The following is a 21,776-nucleotide window of genomic DNA, read 5'->3' on the forward strand; positions in this document are numbered from 1 at the left end:
CTTGACAGTTCTGCAGCGCAAGCAAAACTCCAGCGACCGCACCAGAGTGCTTGCCTTCTGGACACCATTTGTTCTCCTCTGCTGAAGAAACAAAGTCGATTTCGTAGAAAGCACAACATCACACACACATTAAAGTATAGTCAAGGTACACGATTCAATCATGGTGGAAGGTATCATTGACCTATAGTTTCAGGCGCACTAAGTCATGTATGTAGCCAAAAATAGATTTGGATTTCGAGATTCATCATGGCGAGGAAATAGTTCCATAAGTAAAAACGTCTTCTAACGCAACGCGTGACCATACTCGAAATGCCCTGATTGACAGCTCTACCCTTATGTGCAGAGTTGGCTAAAGTCCACACATACTCAGATATGGGTAAGGCAGAGGGGGTATAATGTAAAAAAGTGTTGGTGGGGGGAGTAAGGGGGGAGAGACAGAGTATCTGTGGGAGCATAATTAACTCTGTGGTTGGCCTCTCTGCAGGCATGCGGCACACTGCTCCGAACTGCTGATTCAGTAACCAGCGGAGAAATAAATGAACATTGTGGCGAGAGAGAGAAGCGGAAGCGAGCTACCCATGGAAATATGCAGCAAAGAGAGAAGAGATTGAGATTTAAACATAGAGCGATAGGAAGGAAGGAAACAGGCAGCACAGTTAAAAAGTGATGAGTTTTTAATTAGATGGGGGGAGATGGGGGGGCTAATTGGCAAGCAGGAATGATGCCTTTCAATTAACGCCTTAAGAGATTCAATAACATTGATAACATGGACGTTCTAAAATATATATTTTTTTGTCTGACACTCATATCTTACAAGGGATTCCGTATAGTACGCCAGGTGGATTATCAAAAGGAAAACAGTGACATCTAGAGTATTAACAGTAAATGTGTAATCTTGAGTTCCTCTGGTGAGCCGTCCTATGAGGTAGGATTTACTTTATTCATCCCAGATGGTAAATTAGTGCTGACGTAATCAACCAGTCATTAACACTCTGACCTTTATTCCTCTTGTTTTGGATAGTAATGAAATGTACCATTAAAACAATTATGTTTTCTGCATCATTCATACCATATTTTTCATTGTTTCAGATGCTGACAGTTGACGGTAAATACTGTCTAAAACAACATTATCAGGCACTTACCCTTTTGAAAGTGAAAAAAAAAAAGGGTTTTAACATCAAGTCACAAAACATAATCATTCTCTTGGGGTCCAACTAGAGTGCTGGGGGCCATGTCCCGGCTATACGACTGATATTTTACAAAGCAATCTAATTTTGTACAGATGTATAGTATATAATCCCAATCAGAAGCAGTATGAGAAGGCACTGCATTATGCAGCAGTATGGACGTGTAGTGCAATTAGGAGAAGAGACCCGGCGTGGACGGTCCGACCGTGGTTCATTCAACCGTGCCCACTGTGGGGGATAGGGGACCCCGAGGCCGGGGGTTCCAGCTGGCTTCCGACCTCCTCCTTCTGAAGGAAGCCCCATTCCTGGAGCAAAGCAGGGCGCTGGGCCGGGCGGGTGGAGAAGTAGTCCCTCTGCCTCTGGGAGTATCTCTGGACTGGAGGGATGATATCTCTATATTTCCAGTCCTGGGAACACCAAGCAGCAGGCAGAGTGTTAGTCTCTGACCCCTCTTTTGTAACTGAGGGTTCACTCACACTAGGCCATCTGGCCGTGGCCGTGGCCGTTTTCGCACCTAACCGTGCTCAAATCTGCCAGTGTGAGTGTGGCCAGTCTGGCCTGGCCAGGCCAGGCCAATTTGGCCACTTGGGAGAGGTGTGCTGCTACAGTACGAGCCGCTACGGTACAGATGCTAATGAGCCGACACGCGCACACGCACGGCTACGCAACCTGAGCTGGATGACGTATAGTCCATGCGACGACCACGGACATAATAAAGGCGACGAGTCTTCTTCCAGTAAACGGTAAACATACATCCAAATAAGCAACAGACTAAGCAAAGTGCGAACTGTGTTCTCTGTGTTGTTGTCCATTGTTGTTAAAACTCTGACTGGTGGCAGACTTTATTATGGTCCATGCAGCGGACGCTTGGTGATGACGTGTTACTTACAAGTGACAAGGCAGCAAGTGCTTTACCTGCCAGCGGAGGTTGAAGTCCTCCAGAAGCTGAATCCTGGCCTCTCTGGAAGGAACACAGTCAGGAGGGCTGCGCTGCAGGACCTCACACCCCACCTGCACACCCTCAAACACCAACAGGGCTCTGATGGCGAACCAGCCCCCAAACCGGGGATGAATACACACCCCAAACTTTTTCTGTAGGCATAGAGGAGATGCATAAAACAAGATGCTCAATGAACCGGAAATTTTTTTAGCTTGCAGAGAAAAATCCCTTTGCTATGTTCATATTACCTTGTCACCCCATGGGTGGTCTGTGACATCAGCTTCTTGGTAATAATAGGCCGCTCCAGCCACATGGGCAGCTGTCTGAGCCAGGAACTTTGGCTTCCGGCTTGCGGGAAGCATCTCATAGTCGTAACTTACCTCCACCTTCTTTCCCGGGAAAGACTGTTGGAGAGGTTGGTTTGTAAAGGAAAAACACACACAACCAAGCACAATGCAAGCGATATTTAATGAACACACTGACCACTCTTATCCCCTGTTACTCCTTACTTACTATACTACCAATAGCATTCAATCATTACCTGTGAGATAGCAGAGTTGATGGTGTGTTTGACACATTGGTCTATCGGGTCCGACACACCCTGACAGCATCCCTTCTCCATAAAAGGCAGGAATGCTCTTTCAAACATGTCAGGTGTGCTGAGTACCACCACAGCCAAGGTGTCCTCATGATGGGGCTGGCGCAGAGAGGCGGGCAGTACGTCGTTGTACCAGCCGATCTGTCGTTCAGAAACACCAGACGAATAGGCACTCAAGAAGTTAACAAACGTTTTCATTAAGACTCATATTTTGCATTAAGACATCAATAATTGTGCGGGCAACCATACCTTTAGTGGGTGACTTTCAAACCCCAGATTTGAAATAGAGTCATCTAATAAACGTGTAACCGTTTCAAAGTCGACAGTGGGCGACGCCATTGCTTCTGAATGCCAACGCGAACCAAAGCCTCATAGTTAGTGATTATGGAGTAATAGGATGTTTGTTTCCTGTGGTTTGAATAACACGAATGCCTCTTGCTTTCTCATTATGCACGCTGTTATGAAATATGCTACGTCGGAGACTAGTGTGGGACTCCTTACCAACGTGCATTACGCAAGAGTCTAGAACCGCACGTCATCTACGTGTTACGTAATGACGTCGATGTTGTGGGGCTCCTGGATTTAAAAGTCGATTGCACGTTATTCTGTAAGTAGCAAAGCTGTATTCGGTTATAGCAATACATGTCGAAATATTACCTAAGCAATAGACCATATTCAAGAACCTATGGATGTTTTGTGCCGCCAGTTTCGGCATTGTATACTTATTGACGCAAATCTTTATTTAGGACAAACCCCCATTTAGCTAACGTTAAGGTTTTGTTTGCTAACGTAAGATAAATATAATTTTTGAAGTAAACTGTTTAACCATGTACTGGTTTATTCATATTTATTGTGCAAACAACGCAAAATGAGATCAGATGGACTAGGATCACTGACTCCAAGTCTCCACCTTTGTTGAATGGATAGGGCTGAGTTGTCACCACCAGATTAGCAAGCACTACCATTGTAATTCTTTCCCGTGAAGCGTCAAGTAACGTTACACAGTACACCAGACTATTACTTGTCCCCGACAGCTGTGAACGCGGCTCTGGTTACTGTGCCACCACATCATCCGTGGCTCTGTGGCCCATCTGTAGCTCAAGGTTCATGATGTCATGTAGTTGTTGCCCCCAGTACAATGGATTATGGACCCTATGGTCACATATGGGGTTATGGGGAAATCTCGTAAACAATGCGAGAAAACAAATACTTTTTTGACAATTACATGTGTTTATTTTTTAGTTCTACTGCTAGATGAACTGGGATAATCAGCTCAGCTCTATCCTGTCAGCTGCAGATGACAGCGTGGCCAAGATGCGGGTGGGTTGGACACATGAAGTGATCAAGAGGAAAAACAAAACACATTATTTTCCTTCTTTGATTTAAATGACTAGTTTAGAGATTGATTAACCTCTCCATGCAAACATAATGTGCCACTTTCCGATCTTAACTGTAGATGGCGGTGTAGCTCCACCAAGTTACATGCCATTGCTTTAAGGCTAACCCTGGACGATTTAATTGATCAGTTTATGCCTGTAGAACACTAATGGTTTAGTCCTGCTTCCTCACCTGCTGGTAAAAGGTAAAAATGTGTATATTATTGCACGAATATGCCGAATATGTCATTGCACTTACTGTTAATAGTGCAGATAAACATAATTGCTATGTTTATTGTGGTCTTATATGGAAAATGGCAACATTGATTCATAAATGGAAAATAGATTATATTAGACTCGAGGGTCATTCCTTTTGTAAGGAGGAGAGGCACCGCAACATTATAAGGACCAAGTTCTTAAATTGACTAAATTTCAAATAGATACAAAGGATATTCTGTGAATATCACTTCTTTTTTTTTCACAGGAAAGACTGACTTCACCAGGGAAATTCTCAAAAGGAAGTCCAGGTGGTTACATGCAGTTTCTTACATGATTGAAATAGTAAAGGATGACCTATATATCGGTAGTTTCTGGCACAAATAAACTCGATTAGCATTTGTGGGTGGTGTAACAACTGGATAAAATATTATTTAGCCCAGCATCCTCCATACGCTTCCCCTATTTCCTCTCCTCTGTCAGATCTGTTTCCGGTGAGGGAAGGGCGTTCTGACCCAGGTTTGGACCCCCTTACTCTTCCTCTCCTTCCCACCAGAGCATCCATGCTCCAACAGCCCTCCTCATCTCTCCCCCCGGAGGTTCAATGGGCAGACCTCGCTGCCATCCAGACTCAGCTGCAGATGCAGAGCCAGGTGTGTGTGTGTCTGTACGTGTGTACTGCCTTGTGCAACAACCACACAGAAGGACTCCTGCTTGTATCATTGATTTTACATTCTAGAGCACACACTACGTGGTGAACATTTAGTCAGTGTGTTTGAAGAGCTTATGTTTTCTATTGTTAATGCAACAGATGCGTTGTTACATTTCTTTTGAACCTCTCTTCAAGGCACTTGAGTCTCTCACAAAGAAGGTTCAAAGCGTCGAGAGGGAGAGAGATTCTCAGCAACGCCGTATTCGCCTACTGGAAGGTAGTTTCGCAAATCAGAATAGATTCATTTCTGAATGCTGATTGCAGCTCAAATCTGAATGAACACAGCATTTTACTTAGGTATGATTCACTTTTATTTCAACCTATCATTTTGCAAGAGGTGGGGATATTTTAACATGTAATAAGCGCACACAAACTTGACTAGCAGTAGTAAATGGTCAAAGTGTCTGTAAAGGTTTGTTTTTTTGCCTTTAGACTTTCTACTGTGGAAATGCACAATTATTAAAACTGAAAAGTTTTCTTGAGAAGTCTTTAACAAAACTGCAAGCAATGCGATATATTTTCCGGCCCATGCCTACGGCTGGATCCGTGATTAACTGGAAATTGAAACCACCATGTGGCCTCTTATCGTACGTCTTCACTCAGTCCAAATGGCTGGCTAGCTGGCTCACTTTGCAGCCTCACACACAAACACCACTCAAAAAATGAATTATTTAGATTAATTATATTATGAATAATACAAATTTTGCTCACAACGTGATGCCATGTCACCCAGAGGAGATCTGCAGCCTGCGGGAAGAGTCGAAGGAGATGGAGAGAGCGAGGGCTGACATGAGGAGGGATCAGAGCCCAGGGACTGAGCGGATGATGGAGCAGTGGAGGAGAGAGATCGGACGCGAGCTGAGCACTCTCCGGGGCCACATCACCAGGGCTACGTCGCTAAGCAACCTGGAGGAGAGGTATACATGGGGGCGGGGTTTTTAGGAATCAAACGATTTCTTCTAATTGTCCTCCTCTTATGATTGAGCTGTAGCTGTACATTCACACCAAAAGCTGTAAAAGATGCAAAATCGCCGAATAGCTCAAAACGCAACGCTGTTCAAAATATTTACAGCTCGTATCGCTCTTGCGATTTTGCTTTTCCATTTAAAGGAGCCGCGCTTTTTGCCTGCACCCTCGTAGTTGAGGCAAGTGCTGCTGCTGATGCAGAGCCACAAAAACACAAGATAGTCATAAGTTTGGTCAATAGAAAAAGAATAATAAGCATAAATACATGAAACACTGAATAACTAATAAATGGAGTAATTGCTTAAATGCTATATTATGGCTTAGTTGATCGCTATCGTGTGTGTGTGTGTGTGTGTGTGTGTGTGTGTGTGTGTGTGTGTGTGTGTGTGTGTGTGTGTGTGTGTGTGTGTGTGTGTGTGTGTGTGTGTGTGTGTGTGTGTGTGTGTGTGTGTGTGTGTAGTATTGTTTATTATGGAGAAGATCCGCACAACGGGAGCATTTGTGCCAGGCAGACACACGGCAAACTGACAAATTAGAAACAGTTTTTTGTGCGGTATCTTCCTGCTTCTGAAATGCGCGCACATCTCCCCCCACCGCTCGTCCGCTGGTTTCCATCAGCATTCCACTGTGCGACCATCCCTTTTGCGTAATGCGGATTGCGTATGCCCTCCAACATTGTTGAAATTAGATGCTGGATGCTTTATTCTTTCTATGTGTTTTTTAGTTAATGATCGGGCTATAATAAGACCACGTTGGCTATGCAATTGCAGAGAAATACGATGCCCTGCAATAGCCGCAATTATTCTCTCACGCACCATGATGAAGGAACAAATGTGTGGTAGGAACTAGGAACTAAAGTTCTCTCATATGTTTACTGGGACCCACGCCGGTGAGCGACATCTACATTCCAATTGGCTGGCGGTCATTTACAGCCGAAACGCTACTAGCTCATTTGCATAGAGTTTAGCTGTTTTCCACTCTCATTTACAGCTTTGCAGCTTTAAAGCTATCTCTCAAAGAAAGTGAATGGGCGTTTATCGCTCAAACCGCTTTGCAGATTTTGGGGTGAACGCACAGTAAGACATGTATTTATTCACCTTCCTTCAATGAGGTTTGCTTCTTTTCAAAGTGGCTCATTATCTCCTTAGAATTGGGTTTTGTCCCACGAAAAAAGACTTGGATAAAACCCAAGAAAAAGTTTGAGGTTCATTTTTTCTTTCTTTGTTCCTCTACTCTCTCTTTTCACAGTTTCAGTTCAAAGCTCCAGGGCGAGGAGCTGCAGCACCTGCGAAGGGAGGTAGATCAACTGAAGGCTCGCCTTAGTGAGTCACACACAAGACCACTCATGTTCGATACCGCTCTGCCGGCTGGGCAGTGGCGCTGAGCCTGCTCTTTTTCAGCGCTTCTCTTTTCTTTCTTTATGTCTTTCTTCTTCTGCCCCACAGGGGGACAGGAGGAGGACATGTTTGTCCAGCAGTCGGAGGTCCGAGAGGCCAGGCGACAATACGAACGCAACTGCAAGGTGAAAACGCTTTTGAAGTTTTTGTTGTTGTTGTTGTTGTTGTTGTTGTTGGTTTGTTGTTGATTATTTATCCATCTTTTTTTTGTTGTTCAACCCTCATCCTGCCCAGACGCTGGAGCAGCTCACAGACACTAACAGAACGCATGGTTTGGACCTGGCCAAGACCGAGACGCAGCACACACGCACGCAGCAAGAGGTCCGCCAGATCAGGTATATGCGGTGTAAGCTCATCTACGAGTGTGTGCGTGTGTGTGTGTGTGTGTGTGTGTGTGTGTGTGTGTGTGTGTGTGTGTGTGTGTGTGTGTGTGTGTGTGTGTGTGTGTGTGTGTGTGTGTGTGTGTGTGTGTGTGTGTGTGTGTGTGTGTGTGTGTGTGTGTTGGTTGTCATATATCATACACTGATTTGATTCAGTCTCTTGCTGGGAACAAACTAAACGTACTGTTCATGTCTTCTCAACAGAGTCAGCGTATCAGACCTGAGAGATGAGGTCAGCCGTCTTATGCTCAGAGAAGAGCGACCCACACCTGCAAGGCCGCAACACACATCAGGTGATTCGCACGCACACCTTGAAAACACACACGCTCTGTCCTACATTACAACGGGTCATTAGGTCATATGACCAAGGCCTCCTGATCCTTCTATGGTCTAGATTGAAGCTCAGGCCTTTGTGGGAAACCCTTCTTCTCCAACACTTCAACAAGTTAAAAATGAAAAGGAGTAGGTTTATGTATATGGTGAAAATTCTGATTCGGGTGGAGTGAGGTTTGACGAGCAGGCAGTGTCTCGGTCAGAAGACAGTGGTAGGGGTGATGAATAAGAGCAGGGCGGAGGCATCGTTTGATGCAGCACAATTTGGTTTTATTATTATTTATACAAAAGTGGTAAGCGTATGTCCGTATGTCTCTCGCGCATTCTCGTGTATTCCGTTTGAGGCGTATATATGATCATATTCTATTCCGATTGAGCTGTCCTTCCACTTCTAATTGGACCAGAAGTGTCCATGTAAACGCGGGAGAATTGACAATCAATTTTCATTGCATTTTGAATATAGCATAAAAATAGTTCATTTTAATCTGAAGATATTAATGATTAATCGAAAATGTATCGTTAATTCTTCCGATGATCGACCAAGACAATTTAATCGAATACCAATCCCTAGTGTGTTGAAATTTGTGGTTGTGCTGTTTTGACTTCTATGCACTCTTACTCATATTTTGTTTCTTTCACTGTGTGCCAACCGTTCTCTCATCTTTCCACTTTACACTAAATTTTTTTAATTATTAAATTTGCTCTACAAATAAACCTGGGCTGGCTTTACAACTCTGTGTTTTGTACGGACCCCAGCTTCTATGGCACCAGGTTCTCAGCTCCACAGCAGCCATGGTCCGGAGCCCAGAGGTGAGCAGCCAGACTCTGACTCTGAGGACTTCAGCCCCACGCCTAGCCTGGCGGAGGTCAGCTCAGACGACCTGTCGTGGCTGGACGACCACGAACCAGGTGAGAAGCGAAGTGAACTGAACAAAGCGTCTTTTGTTCAGTTAACATCAAACCTGTTTTTGTTGGGGTTACACACATGCATCAGTAGATTCCCGGTCTACCTCCCCCTCATTCCCTCCCCCACACATCTGTTAAGAGCCGCTTTCCCTGATCCATGCCATCAATTCTGACTCATTGTGGAGACTTTATCGGTGCCTGGTTGGTCGGGACCACTCATTGCTATGCAGCGGAGAGATCATGTGGGCAGAGCAGAGGAAAGGGGGGGGGGGATTACAGGAATAACAAATTGGCCCATTTAAACCTCTCATTAAGGCGGTCAAAGTATTTTCCTTATCAGGCAATCTCTACAGTCATTCTCTTTTCCATTGATTTTTGTGCACACAGTGATACACTCCCAGTCTTTACTCCAACTGAAACATTTCAATGCGTTTTTTAGTTCTGTTTGTTTTTTAGTCGTTTGCGCCAAAGAAAACCTCAAAGATAATCATTATTGTATCAGCCAATTCTCATCAGAGCGAAGAACTGCCGAGGCACATAGGTAAAAGTGACCACTCAACCCTATTGACATTTCCTGTCCTCCCTTCTGCGTAGCTCCTCGTCAGAAGAGAGTACCGTGCGTACGTCTCAGCACGCGGTCCAGACGAAGTGACATAGCCGGCCCAAGCAGCGACCTGGGGGACGACGACGAGGATGACGACAATGATGACGATCTAGATGATGATGACGTCCACCTAGGGCTGGGATCGGACCTTAGCCTTGATGACCTCTGACATTTTTCAAATGTCAGACTGAAAGATATGTTAGCTTTGTTTCATTTGTTCCTACCAGAGGTCAGCTATACTCATTACTTTGGTAAATTATTATGGTTAGCTTGTAAAAAAAAAGTATGTATTCTAATGATGAGACATTTCGTTAATTCCCATTTGAATGTCGTCAAGAATCTGTTGTCCTGAATGTAGGACATGTTGAATGTTGAATTCTAAAACTTGTTTCTGTAAATAATCCATCAAAAGGTGTTATTGAATAATATCTGACCCGGCTAGCTTGCTAGTCACAATAGCAGGGCCCTCCATCATTGGGCTGAGTCAGGTCTGGGTTGTCTGAAGTGGATCCTGTCTGAGGAACACAATCAGCAGTGCTTTGCTGATATGCATCAGGAGATGAATGTGCTTTAACCAGCTGCACATGTAGAGGATGACTGTACTCTGGGAACAAATAGCCCAAGGCAGCCGCCATTTTGCAGATGCAGTCAATTGTTCTCCCACAACAACTATTTAGTTTAATTCCGTCATCGTCATATTTGATTTGATTTTAATTGAGTGACCTGATGTCACACCAAATACACATGTATTATGATACGTTCATCAAGTGTGTGTGTGAATATATATATTTGTGTGTGTGTGTGTGTGTGTGTGTGTGTGTGTGTGTGTGTGTGAGAGAGTGAGAGTGAGAGTGAGAGTGTGAGTGTGAGTGTGAGTGTGAGTGTGAGTGTGAGTGAGAGTGAGAGTGAGAGTGAGAGTGAGAGTGAGAGTGAGAGTGAGAGTGAGAGTGAGAGTGAGAGTGAGAGTGTGAGTGTGAGTGTGAGTGTGAGTGTGAGTGTGAGTGTGAGTGTGAGTGAGAGTGAGAGTGAGAGTGAGAGTGAGAGTGAGAGTGAGAGTGAGAGTGAGAGTGAGAGTGAGAGTGAGTGAGAGTGAGAGTGAGAGTGAGAGTGTGAGTGTGAGTGTGAGTGAGAGTGAGAGTGAGAGTGAGAGTGAGAGTGAGAGTGAGAGTGTGAGTGTGAGTGTGAGTGTGAGTGTGAGTGTGAGTGTGAGTGTGAGTGTGAGTGTGAGTGTGAGTGTGAGTGTGAGTGTGAGTGAGAGTGAGAGTGTGAGAGAGAATCACATGAGAAATAGATATTTTTTACTTTTTTGCTTTTACTTTTTATGGAAACACCAAGTTCAAGCTGGCCAGAATGGTATTTTCCCTCACAACAACATTAATTTATATTATATTATTATATTGCTGACTCATCAGTAAAGTAACCCTGCTGCTGATGGTTGGAACGATACACATCCTTCCTAGGTTAAGTCCCACCCTAGTATTCTGTTTCGATCCCATCTCCCCGTTTGGGCGTCATCCAAAGATGAATCAGCCCACTTGTGTTTATTTTGAGAGAGCAATATATCTGATTCATTAGCAAAGAACATTCAGTAAAATCGAGGCAGGACAGACATCATTTACGGCAATCCTTCAAATAAGCAACATTGTAAAAGAAACACAGTATTTTGATATAATAACGTGAGCTAGTATTCCCTGCGTAGGATTAATACAGTACCATCTAATGAGTGGCTGTTGTAAAGAAAGGAGGCATTTGTGTGTTGTTGTGGACTGATAGTGATGATGGCCTAATGACCGGATGAGTTGGGCTGTTCTCTTGCAACTCAAATGCATCTATCAACCATTTAACTGTAATAGAATGACAAATAAAGGAGCTTTTCGTGTCTGCTTAAACAAATTAAGTTTGTGTTCAAGATGGTTCTGTTGCCTTTTACGTGCCCTATTTAAATCTGTCATTAAAGGTTTATTCATAGGAAGTTCCTCAAACATCAAAATAGACCAAGAGAGAAATAACTAATGCAGAGCATGGCTTAAAAAATAACTTTAATCAAACATCAAGAGATCAGGCCATTATCTACAGCAGAATTGAAATCCTGATAATGCAATGAATGATGTTAACACATTAATGCTTTAATGTAAAAAATAAGCTGGCGTGTTTAATTAATGACTACACATTGCTAGTCATGGAACATGTATTATCAAGCAACTACACAACAGATAATGGCAAGTTAATTTTAGGCAGTGCATTATGAGAAATAATTGGCAAGTTTTCCGATTCAATAAATGCACGTTTGTTCTTATTCACACTCAGTGTTCAACTTAACACGTACATTTTTTTTATTTCTTCAAGGTTCTAGAACTATAACCAATGGAAGATGCCTTTCAGTCAACTCTTCATAAAGTTGAAAGTGTGAGCGACATTACTTTTGTTTTCTATCGATTTGCCTGGCTTGATGCACCCGTCATCTGTAGCAAACCAACAACTTTCTTTCTTACGTATCTAAAAGGGAGGCAGATTATAACTTTGATTTGCCCCGGTATGAATGATGGACAAACACAGGAATCTGCTCAGGCCCATTGGGCAAATTCAGGCATGTACGAGCTGCACCAAAGTCCTATGTGTCTGCTTGTGTTGGGATGAAAGCATTGCACTTTGAATGACTGGTAGAGCTGAGAGAATAGAGCGTGTGAATATGAATACAATACAGACATACACAGTATACAATAAGAGTCGTCCCTACCCTGTACAAGGCACTATCTTGGACTATTGATCTCAGGAAAGAATAAAAAATAAACACTAAAGCAAAAGAAAGTACAGCAGTATTTTGCATTCAGTAAAAACACTTAAATACCCTCTACCATATCGACCCGTGCACATTTAAAAATATGTGTAAACACATAGACAAACGATGCGAAAGTATGGACAGACACACACGCGCGGGCATGCGCAAATATACACACACACACACACACACACACACACACACACACACACACACACACACACACACACACACACACACACACACACACACACACCTCACATCTCAATCACATAAACTATTAACTTTTTTCCCTTTTCTGCAATCCTTTAAACATAAAGTGCAACCTTGTAAAAGAGTAAATACCAACGAGATCACCTTGTTGATATCCTGCTTCCTATCAGAGATTAGAGTCCTCCTCTAGCCAGTACTGATGCTTCTATCACCCTATTTTTTTTTACATCAGTGTTTTCGATAATTGGATGTCAACACCATAACACCTGACTATTAATACACTACCAGAGCAATGTATTAGAATGGCTGAATGTGAAGTTTTAATTAAAATTGTCGCGCCAATGATCGCAAAATCTATTTTATAGCAAAATCTTGTAGCCGTTATAAATTACGAAGCTAAGAATGAGAAACATAGGAAAAACAAATGTATCATCGTTAATGCACCATAAAACATAAATGAAGGCAGTTGTTAATCTAATGTTTGGATGACCAATGTAATAATAACACTTTAGATGGTGTTTTATATAATAGCATAGACAGACCTTTGCTAATGATTTGTCTTGTTTTAAAGATGATCCATGCAGTGTACAAAGCCTTTCACGGTTTTAGTTAATTTTTTTAGAATAGGAAAACCCCCAAAGTAATCTAGTGTGTAGGTACTCTTTAAACGTACAATCCTTAACTGATGCATGACTACAGTTGGATTCAATAGCATGACCCAACCATGGTGTTTGGTTTTGGTAATTGGATACTACTGACATGCCATTTTTAGTGTATTAAGATCCTAATACATCCCTTGGGTATTTTGACACAAAAAGCTGATCTTCCTCCTTACCCAAAACAGAACAACTTACTCCCATGCATCAGTTAAATAATTGTTTAATACCCCACTCAGGCCTAGTAGCCCAACGATCAGACCTTTAAAATGGCAAGCAGCAGGGAAGTGGGGCGACCAAGGCTGATCATAGATGGATCCCTAACAGATTACCACTACCTTCCTCCAAAACAAACTCATCAAATATATTGATGACACAAAAGAACAGCTATTGTGAACCCAGCCAGCTGGTGCTACTGCTTTTTTCTTCTCGGTAAGAACACGAGAATGAAGTGTGTAATTCCGCCTCATCATATCCTTATCCTAAGGTCTCTTAACATAAACCCTCAAAAACAATAAAAAAATTATATCAGGTGTTCAGGTGTTGTTGCCTAAGTTGTGGTTGTGTGGTAAGGTCTCACAATATATAATATATATTTATCCATAGTTGAGCATTTACATTTTGTTAGAGGTATCCTCCCAACATGGGCAACATCCTTATTTCTCAATTGCCGTTTCAGCCGCCATCTCTGAGGATCTAGATGCATATTCAACTGAACTTACAGAACAGGCGTAACAGACCTAACCCGGTATCCCTTCTTTGTGGTGCAGAGAAAGGAAAGGGCACTCTTATCGAGAGACTACTGTGAGGTTGTGTTGGACTTTCAGGCCGTCTGGTGGCTGCTGCCTGCCCCTCCACCCTCTCTCCATCAGTAGCTGTACATGGACAGAGGCGTGTCCTCCATCATGTCATCCTATAGAAGAGAGTAAAGACACGAGACCCACGTCATTGTAGTCCCTCACCACCGTCATCAAATTGATTGTCCTAGATTCACGCTCCTCGCCCAGTAGCATATAATCCTGATGCTGACACCGCACAATGCATATACCTAGGGTAATGTAGCTGTCATAGTAGATAGTTCTGCTCACCATCGGCAAGTCCTGGAGCCTGTGAAACTGGGGCCGGTTGTCTCTCCTGCGCAGTTTGAGGAAGAGCAGAAGGGTGATGACGACTGCGGTGGCGATGAAGGCCGACACCAGACCCGCCACTAGGGGGTCTACAGCCTTCTCTGCAGGAGTCAAAGGAGAGTCCATCCAGTCAATCAGCATAAAAAAATCTTGTAATGAATGATGGATGAATGTAGCGTTTCAAACACACACACACACACACACACACACACACACACACACACACACACACACACACACACACACACACACACACACACACACACACACACACACACACACACACACACACACACACACACACACACACACACACACACACACACACACACAAACCTAAAATCCTATAAACTCCTAAAAAATAATGTGGATTCTACCCCCAAAACCAGAGCACAGCCACAGCGCGCTGATATTCTTCACATGGAATTACAAGCACTGTAAAAGTCATACAATTGTGTTTATTCTGGAAGTGCAAGTGAAGCGTGCACAGTGTGGCCAGGCACTTAGGGTTAGTTCAACAGGAACTGTGCATGACAAAGGATGAATGAGCAGAGAAAGGCAAGGAATTAGCCGGAGACGTGGTGGATTGGTTTAATAGTTAGTGTGCTGGTACTTTGCCGGGCCGTTGTTCTGATGTGATGTTTAAGTGTCTTTTCTGTATTCATCGATTCTGTCTTGCATTCGGATCTTTGCATCGTTTGCAGACATGCATAATGCTTGTTGAATAAGAATCTATTTCTGTGTATGCCCAACTGTTGCTATGAGTGGACTGGCTTTGTGTACTTTAAATACATTTTTATCCGCCAAGCAACCACCACATTACAGTGAAAACTCCCTGTTACTGATTTATGGTTAGAGGCAGAGGGCCAATCCGTTTCCCAACAAAAAAGCAAAGAAGTCAGGGAAAATCTTTTCATGCCTGGTTTTACTAGGAAGGTCCACTGTAAATGTTTTATTGTTATTTTGCATAGGCAGAGGAAAAAAGAGAGACAGAGAAAGACAGAGGGACACAAAGAGAACGTCAACAAAGGGGTGAGGTGAACAGAGAGCATCCATGTCTCTGGTCACATGACAGTCCAGACCTCAGACAGAGCACTGATTGTCCGGCGGCCGATTGTGACGGCACTTTTACGATTAGATAAGCGTTGGGTGGGAAGCACGCCTTTGTGTATGCATTGTGTGATGTTTCTTGTGTTTATTTATGTGTAAGTGACTTACACTGTCTGTTCATTCTTTTGTGTGTAAGTGTGTATGTGTGTGTGTGTGTGTGTGTGTGTAGAGGCAGGGACTGGCTTGTCCTGAAAAACAAACAACAGCATCTTCTTTGTTCCATTTCTCCTCTGTGCTCGTGTAGATAACATGGCGGTCCCCTGACTGAATACAAAACAAATATGTATCCACTTACCAGTGACTTCCACGCTGAGCGGAGAGGGGGTGTTGGCATGTGCTTCGGTCTGGGTGGAGGAGTTGCTCGATGTGGTGGTGGATGACGCCAGCGTGCCTGCCCTGGAGGTTTCAGCAGTGATCTTAGGGCGTGCAGAGGAGAGCTCTCCGTGCTGCGTGGTACTGGGGACATCTTTTGGGGCTTCGGTGGCAGGGATCGAGCTGCCACTGGTGCTGCTGGTAAGGGCAGCTGGTCCGCTAGGGTGGGAGGGTGTGGGTGCGGGTGTAGTTGTGGTGTTTGGGGCTGGGTTGGGCTGGTGGGATATGGTGGTAGGTGTGCTGAGAGTTTGGGTGAAGGAGGGTGTCTGCTCTGTATTTGGGGGGTTGGAGGTAGGAGTGGTGTAGGCGGTGGCGTTGGTGGTGGCGGCGGCGGCAGCGGTGGTGGTGTTGGTGGTTGAGTTGGAGAGGGTGGTGTTGGAGGAGGACAGGTGGTGTGAGGTTATTTCAGCCAGGGCCTTTGGCAATAGCTTTTCTGGAAGTTTGATTTTAGTGTCTGGAGAAGGGGGACAGAGCAAGAATAGAGAGCGTGAGGTAAGGAGGTAAAGGAGAGAATGGGAGAGCAACATAAAAGAGAAGTATGGGGACAGATGTATAAGTGTTACAGTAATAATACATTTGCATTGAGAATACATTTTCAAATAACAGGAACAGCAAAGGTAATGTAACAGCAACCTAACCCATGTTGTACCCAAGACAGAAGAACATATGCATAAGCTGTGAATATCAAATAGAAAGATTAAACCTTTCCAAGCAACAGAAGACATTATAGAATGTAGCATTTACTTGCTGCCTTTCTCACCCTTGTTCGAATTGGACTAGATCTGATCTCCATTTTTCATACATTGTATATGCCTTTGTGTTTATCCTACAAGGTGTGTGTTCGTGTGTGTGTGTATGTGTGTGTGTGTGTGTGTGTGTGTGTGTGTGTGTGTGTGTGTGTGTGTGTGTGTGTGTGTGTGTGTGTGTGTGTGTGTGTGTGTGTGTGTGTGTGTGTGTGTGTAATTGTAGGAGAGAGAGATATGAAGAGGGGAGGGTAGGGTGGGACTCAGATGATAGGAGGAGGGGGAGGAGGAGGAGGAGGAGGAGGAGGGTGAGAGTGAAGGAGACTGTCAACACTTGGGAAACTTTCCTTGCTCTGCGAGTTTGTGACTGTTTTCTTTACAGGCTGAGATAACATTTGTTAAATATAGCTTTACAGCCCCCTGGGCAGCCATGCTGGGCTTCCTATGAAATATTTCCCTGTCCACTGCCCCTGGGAAGAGACCAGAACAATAGGACTGTGACGCAATGTTGTGTTTTCAACAGCTGCACTTCACGTCTTAAAACAGGGTCATTAATCAATATAATAGGGATGTAGTTATAAGACACTGGGATTTTGGTAATTGTGAAATAATTTCCTATCTGGGTAAGTGAGGTGATTCACTTTGTGAATGCAGGCCCAAAACTAGACTTGTTCCGTCAGTAGGAAATCAGTGGGAGAGACTGACCCCCGAGCCCTTACTTTGACCATAAGTTAACTGCCTCACCTACTCTTTGTGGCTGGACTTTTTGGTTGGTGTTGGGTTTGGAGCCGTTGCTTGCTTGTTAACTGGTCAATTTCTTGCCAGCTCACCACTGAATAATACAATCGATCTGAGCTAAATCTGCTTTATATACAAGGGCACAGCTCTTATTAGAGCCTGGTTCAAATATCATTTGTATCAGCACAGGCTGTCTTACGAGATGGAGATTGCAACAGAATTTGAGGTTTTTATTCAAATTACAAACTGTTTGATGCATGGAACAGCCTACATGTAGTCCCTTAGAGCTTCTTGTGCAACTGATATATTAGTGACATATGGTTGGTTATCCAACTCAATAGTTGCCAACTGGTTATTATACTTTGAGATTGGGTTCTGCATTAATGCTAAAATAAATTGAATGCAGTCGAATTGTTGACATAATATTTTGCAATGGCTTTAAGCCAATCAGAATCAAGGACAAGGAACCAAGTAGTGAATTAAGATGCAAGTAGAAGGAAGCATCAAATCCGTCATTAACTGCAGTCTTTGCTTATCGTTGGTTGTCATAGTCTAACAAGGTTCTGTGAGTACGATGGAAACGTTGACTGAAAGCAGGAAGTTGAACCAAGTCTTTGTAGAAAACGACGATTTGCGTTACCGTATCCATCATCAATGTTTCCTAAACAAAAATGATCTCCTTGCTTGGTACATCTTCTTTGCAATTACGACTACTTTACTATTACTATTCAGGCATATCTTAAAGGACAGGTAGCAGAGGCATCTTGTCTGAGATTTCTTAGCACATTCAGTATCAAACCAGAAGGTCTCAACTGGGAGAACCTGCTCGCAGTGGGCTCTCCTGCCCCAAACCAGCACCATGTATTGAAGTTAATCTGTCAAAGCTACGATACCCCGATGTTTTATCATCAAAATTTACAATAGACATCCACCACTGTATCCATCATAATGCTACCAACAATGGAATCGAATTTCAAATGAACATCATAGTTACCATTGCCTGTGTTATTTTCCTTAGCTTTGGGTTGGATCAGTGTGCTTGGGTCCAAATCGGAGGTTTCATTCAAGGTTGTGGAGTTTAGGTAATCCAGGCTCCCATGTAGCACAGCGGTGTCCACTGTGGTATTCTCAGCTTCTGCAATTGGCTCAGATCCATTATACGAGCTAGAGGATGATGAGGATGATGATGATGGAGGTTCATCAGCGTGTAAGGAGGAAACCTTCATATTGTTCAAATGATCCACTAAGGAATGTTCCTTCCCTGGTGGAAATGAAAACAATGATGTAAGAATCCATCATAATCTGCAGTTGTTAGAATTTAAATTAGTTTTAATAACAGCAGTGGAAGACTTCATGCCCCTTTTTTCAATTTCTTTCATTAAATACTCAAGTAGCCCTTGAAAAACACATAACTGACCTGAAATTAAATATTGTAGATTGCATGAAAAAAACAGCAGCAGACAGCTGTAAAACGACTTCACATTAGGCCTACATTTCTTAAGATCAAATGAATATTATGAACCCTTGAACCCTGCAGTCCTACTATGTTATAGCAGAACTTATATTGGTAGATGGCGCAGAGCCTTGGCCGGAAACCAGAAGCGGCTTTCCTGTTTCGTTACAGATATTACATCTATTTTGCAATAAGCTTTCAATCCTGTATCTAGCAACATGATAGGTTGAAACAAACACGAAGCCGAAGAAAAGGAAACAACCCATATAGGCGTTGACCCATATTTGAGCTAGTCTGCCATCAGACTTTTGAGGTCTGATTTCTTGAGCTACATGGATATAGCTTCCTCCCTCTCTCTAACATATGTCCACATTATTTTTCAACTGCTACTGCATTTGCATCCATATTATCTGCTCCTTTGACCGCTCTTTGATGAAGACCAGAGCACTGATGTAATGTAATGTAATGTCATTACCAGCCAGTAACACAGTTCTGTGGTGCCTCTCATTATCTCTGTAATCACTCAAGCCCATCTTTTAACCGCTCTCTTTCTCACACACACACACACACACACACACACACACACACACACACACACACACACACACACACACACACACACACACACACACACACACACACACACACACACACACACACACACACACACACACACGTCACACACACACACACACACACACACACACACACACACACACACACACACACACACACACACATTCTCTAATACACTCTCAAATACACAGTCAACCACACGCAAACACTAGTATTCTAGTCTGGACCTCGGGAAAATAGAACACAGAATAGGAAAACAGACAGTCAAAGATAGAAAGATGAATGTACAATATTGGCCTTGTTCCATATATGTACATAGCTTATTATACCCTGTGTGTTTGTGTGTGTGTGTGTGTGTGTGTGTGTGTGTGTGTGTGTGTGTGTGTGTGTGTGTGTGTGTGTGTGTGTGTGTGTGTGTGTGTGTGTGTGTGTGTGTGTGTGTGTGTGTTTGTGTGTGTGTATCAGCAATTATGTGTCAAAGAGGGAGAAATTGTGAGTAAGAGAGAGTGTATATGTTTGTGTGGCGGGAAATGGGAAATTTATAAAAGGTAACACTGTTTCCCGTCTGCATACTTCTGTAAACATTAAGCAAACTCATGCATCATGTCAGACATGGGAATATAACTGCAGTTCACTCCTTGACCCTGGCAGGCAAAGAGCCAGCAGCCAAGCGCTTCTGTAAGCAGCTGTGTACTTTTCAACGGGGCATGCCAGCAACCACTCTCTCTGTCTAAACAATACAAACACTCTTATATATACAATTAAATGGCCGAATAGCTGAGGGGAATCCCTTCAAAGTCGACTCAGAGATAAAAGCGAGCATCAACCCATTTTTCTGATGTGCCACCGACTGTAAATGCAAAAGGTCATCATGGTTGAAGTAATGCAGTGCTGTGCTGGCCTTTACCTTTTCATGTCTGTTTATTTGAGGTTTACTTTCTATTCTCTTTGTCTGCCCTCACATATCCTTTCATGTGCTTAGCCTATTATGGTCTATCTTAGTTATTTTCCGACCCTGCGTTCCTTTTAGCAAAACTATTTATTTATATGATCTAGACTACCTGTTTAGAAAAATCTGAAAAATTAGATTCTACGTAGAATAAGTCATTAACCACTGGACCATAAAATGCCACAGAAAGCTTAATATACTCCATCAATGAAACTACATTGTCCAGCGAAGTGACAGCCGGGATAATGGGGATATGTCAGCTAGAATCAAGACCCACTCTTTTCCCACTTATTTGCTCATAGCTTCTTTAAAAATGTGAATAAAGATAGGCTACAAGAGGAGACATTTTGAATTGGGGTTAATGTTGCAAATATAAGAAGAAAAGGGTTTAGATAGAAGAGATAGATAGATAGATAACAACTTTATAAATCCCCCGGAGGAGACATTTCTTTGTTAGGCTACAACATACATATATACAACTAGGGGGTAAAGCTAAGTAATTATTCGATTTCGACTTTTGTGTTGTTTTAGAGGCAATGAGAGTACTGACTCGGTCATTAGATGTAATTTTTTCCATTAGCCTATATACTTTTTTTCTGAAATAGGATGAGGTATCACAAAGGATCCCAAATGGATAAAAACAATGACGTGCTGGGCTCTTATAAAGGGAAGTGTTAGAACGTGATTGGATTCTAGATAAGGTTAATACATTGCACAATATTTACGGCACTTAACACTCACGTTCAACTATAGCATCAGAATAACATAATACTATTTGCGCACATTAACAAACAACGCACAGAAAAAAAATAGCAGGATTTTAGGCAGGTAAGATATACGACACTTTTAAAAGCAGCTTACTTCAAATGACCGGACAGTATTTATCCATTCCAAAACAGCTTTAGAATAAATTACCTGCAGAGTCCACGTGGACCAGCAAAAGTGCCCAAATCGCGACATTTAGCAGAAACTCCATCTTTGACGTTTGATTAGAGAGTGAAGAAACCCAGCAATTACTGGCTCGCGGTGCTTTTCTTTTGCTCATCTCCGTGGGTATATTGATCGGCGACTCTATAATCCCTATACTGTACACTGCTACTGCAAACACCAGATATCAATCCCTGGCGGAATGAACGGCACCGCTCTGTGTTCCTCTTAAATACAGCGCCACGTGTTCCTGAACGTCGGCGCTGTCGGCGGACGACGAAGCTGACTCATCCGTGTTGGAAATAGTCAGTAGTATGCATCATGACGCGCACAGTGGGACGTCGTAGACTAAACACGAAGGGAAATTATGAGAAATACTTTGTCTGATTAACGAATGATGTGTTTTATTACTGTAGTCTACTTTTATCACTAGAGTTTTTTAAACGGTTAAAATACTAATACTGCTATAATTCTTCATTGTCCCTGTGATGCTTGATTCGGATTTCGGTAGGTTAACT

The 21,776-nt window shown here is 43.0% G+C and overlaps 3 protein-coding genes across 4 annotated transcripts; 1 reads left to right on the forward strand and 2 right to left on the reverse strand.

The window, feature by feature from the left end:
- Positions 1-642: 642 nt before the first annotated feature.
- On the reverse strand, positions 643-3,263 carry mmachc (metabolism of cobalamin associated C). The gene is made up of 5 exons (XM_056603393.1): positions 2,975-3,263; positions 2,669-2,866; positions 2,376-2,531; positions 2,103-2,279; positions 643-1,594 (listed from the first exon to the last, which is right to left on the reverse strand). Exons 1-5 carry the CDS (start codon positions 3,062-3,064, stop codon positions 1,403-1,405), a joined length of 813 nt encoding a protein of 270 aa, XP_056459368.1. The 5' UTR covers positions 3,065-3,263; the 3' UTR covers positions 643-1,402.
- LOC130392873 (putative golgin subfamily A member 8I) lies at positions 3,204-11,612 on the forward strand. Of its 2 annotated transcripts, none has more exons than XM_056603376.1 (12): positions 3,204-3,332; positions 3,968-4,045; positions 4,586-4,628; positions 4,801-4,970; positions 5,165-5,246; positions 5,763-5,946; positions 7,244-7,317; positions 7,441-7,517; positions 7,627-7,727; positions 7,977-8,065; positions 8,862-9,014; positions 9,606-11,612. In XM_056603376.1, exons 2-12 carry the CDS (start codon positions 3,980-3,982, stop codon positions 9,782-9,784), a joined length of 1,218 nt encoding a protein of 405 aa, XP_056459351.1. In that variant the 5' UTR covers positions 3,204-3,332; positions 3,968-3,979; the 3' UTR covers positions 9,785-11,612. The 2 variants fall into 2 exon arrangements, with proteins under 2 accessions (XP_056459351.1, XP_056459352.1); XM_056603377.1 differs by lacking the exon at positions 3,204-3,332 and adding an exon at positions 3,349-3,514.
- LOC130392875 (mucin-2-like) lies at positions 10,956-21,575 on the reverse strand. Its single transcript, XM_056603378.1, has 5 exons — positions 21,247-21,575; positions 18,348-18,614; positions 15,796-16,326; positions 14,352-14,491; positions 10,956-14,176 (listed from the first exon to the last, which is right to left on the reverse strand). Exons 1-5 carry the CDS (start codon positions 21,374-21,376, stop codon positions 14,132-14,134), a joined length of 1,113 nt encoding a protein of 370 aa, XP_056459353.1. The 5' UTR covers positions 21,377-21,575; the 3' UTR covers positions 10,956-14,131.
- Positions 21,576-21,776: the final 201 nt, after the last annotated feature.

This window comes from Gadus chalcogrammus, chromosome 12, assembly GCF_026213295.1.
Source record: "Gadus chalcogrammus isolate NIFS_2021 chromosome 12, NIFS_Gcha_1.0, whole genome shotgun sequence".
Classification (NCBI taxonomy): domain Eukaryota; kingdom Metazoa; phylum Chordata; class Actinopteri; order Gadiformes; family Gadidae; genus Gadus; species Gadus chalcogrammus.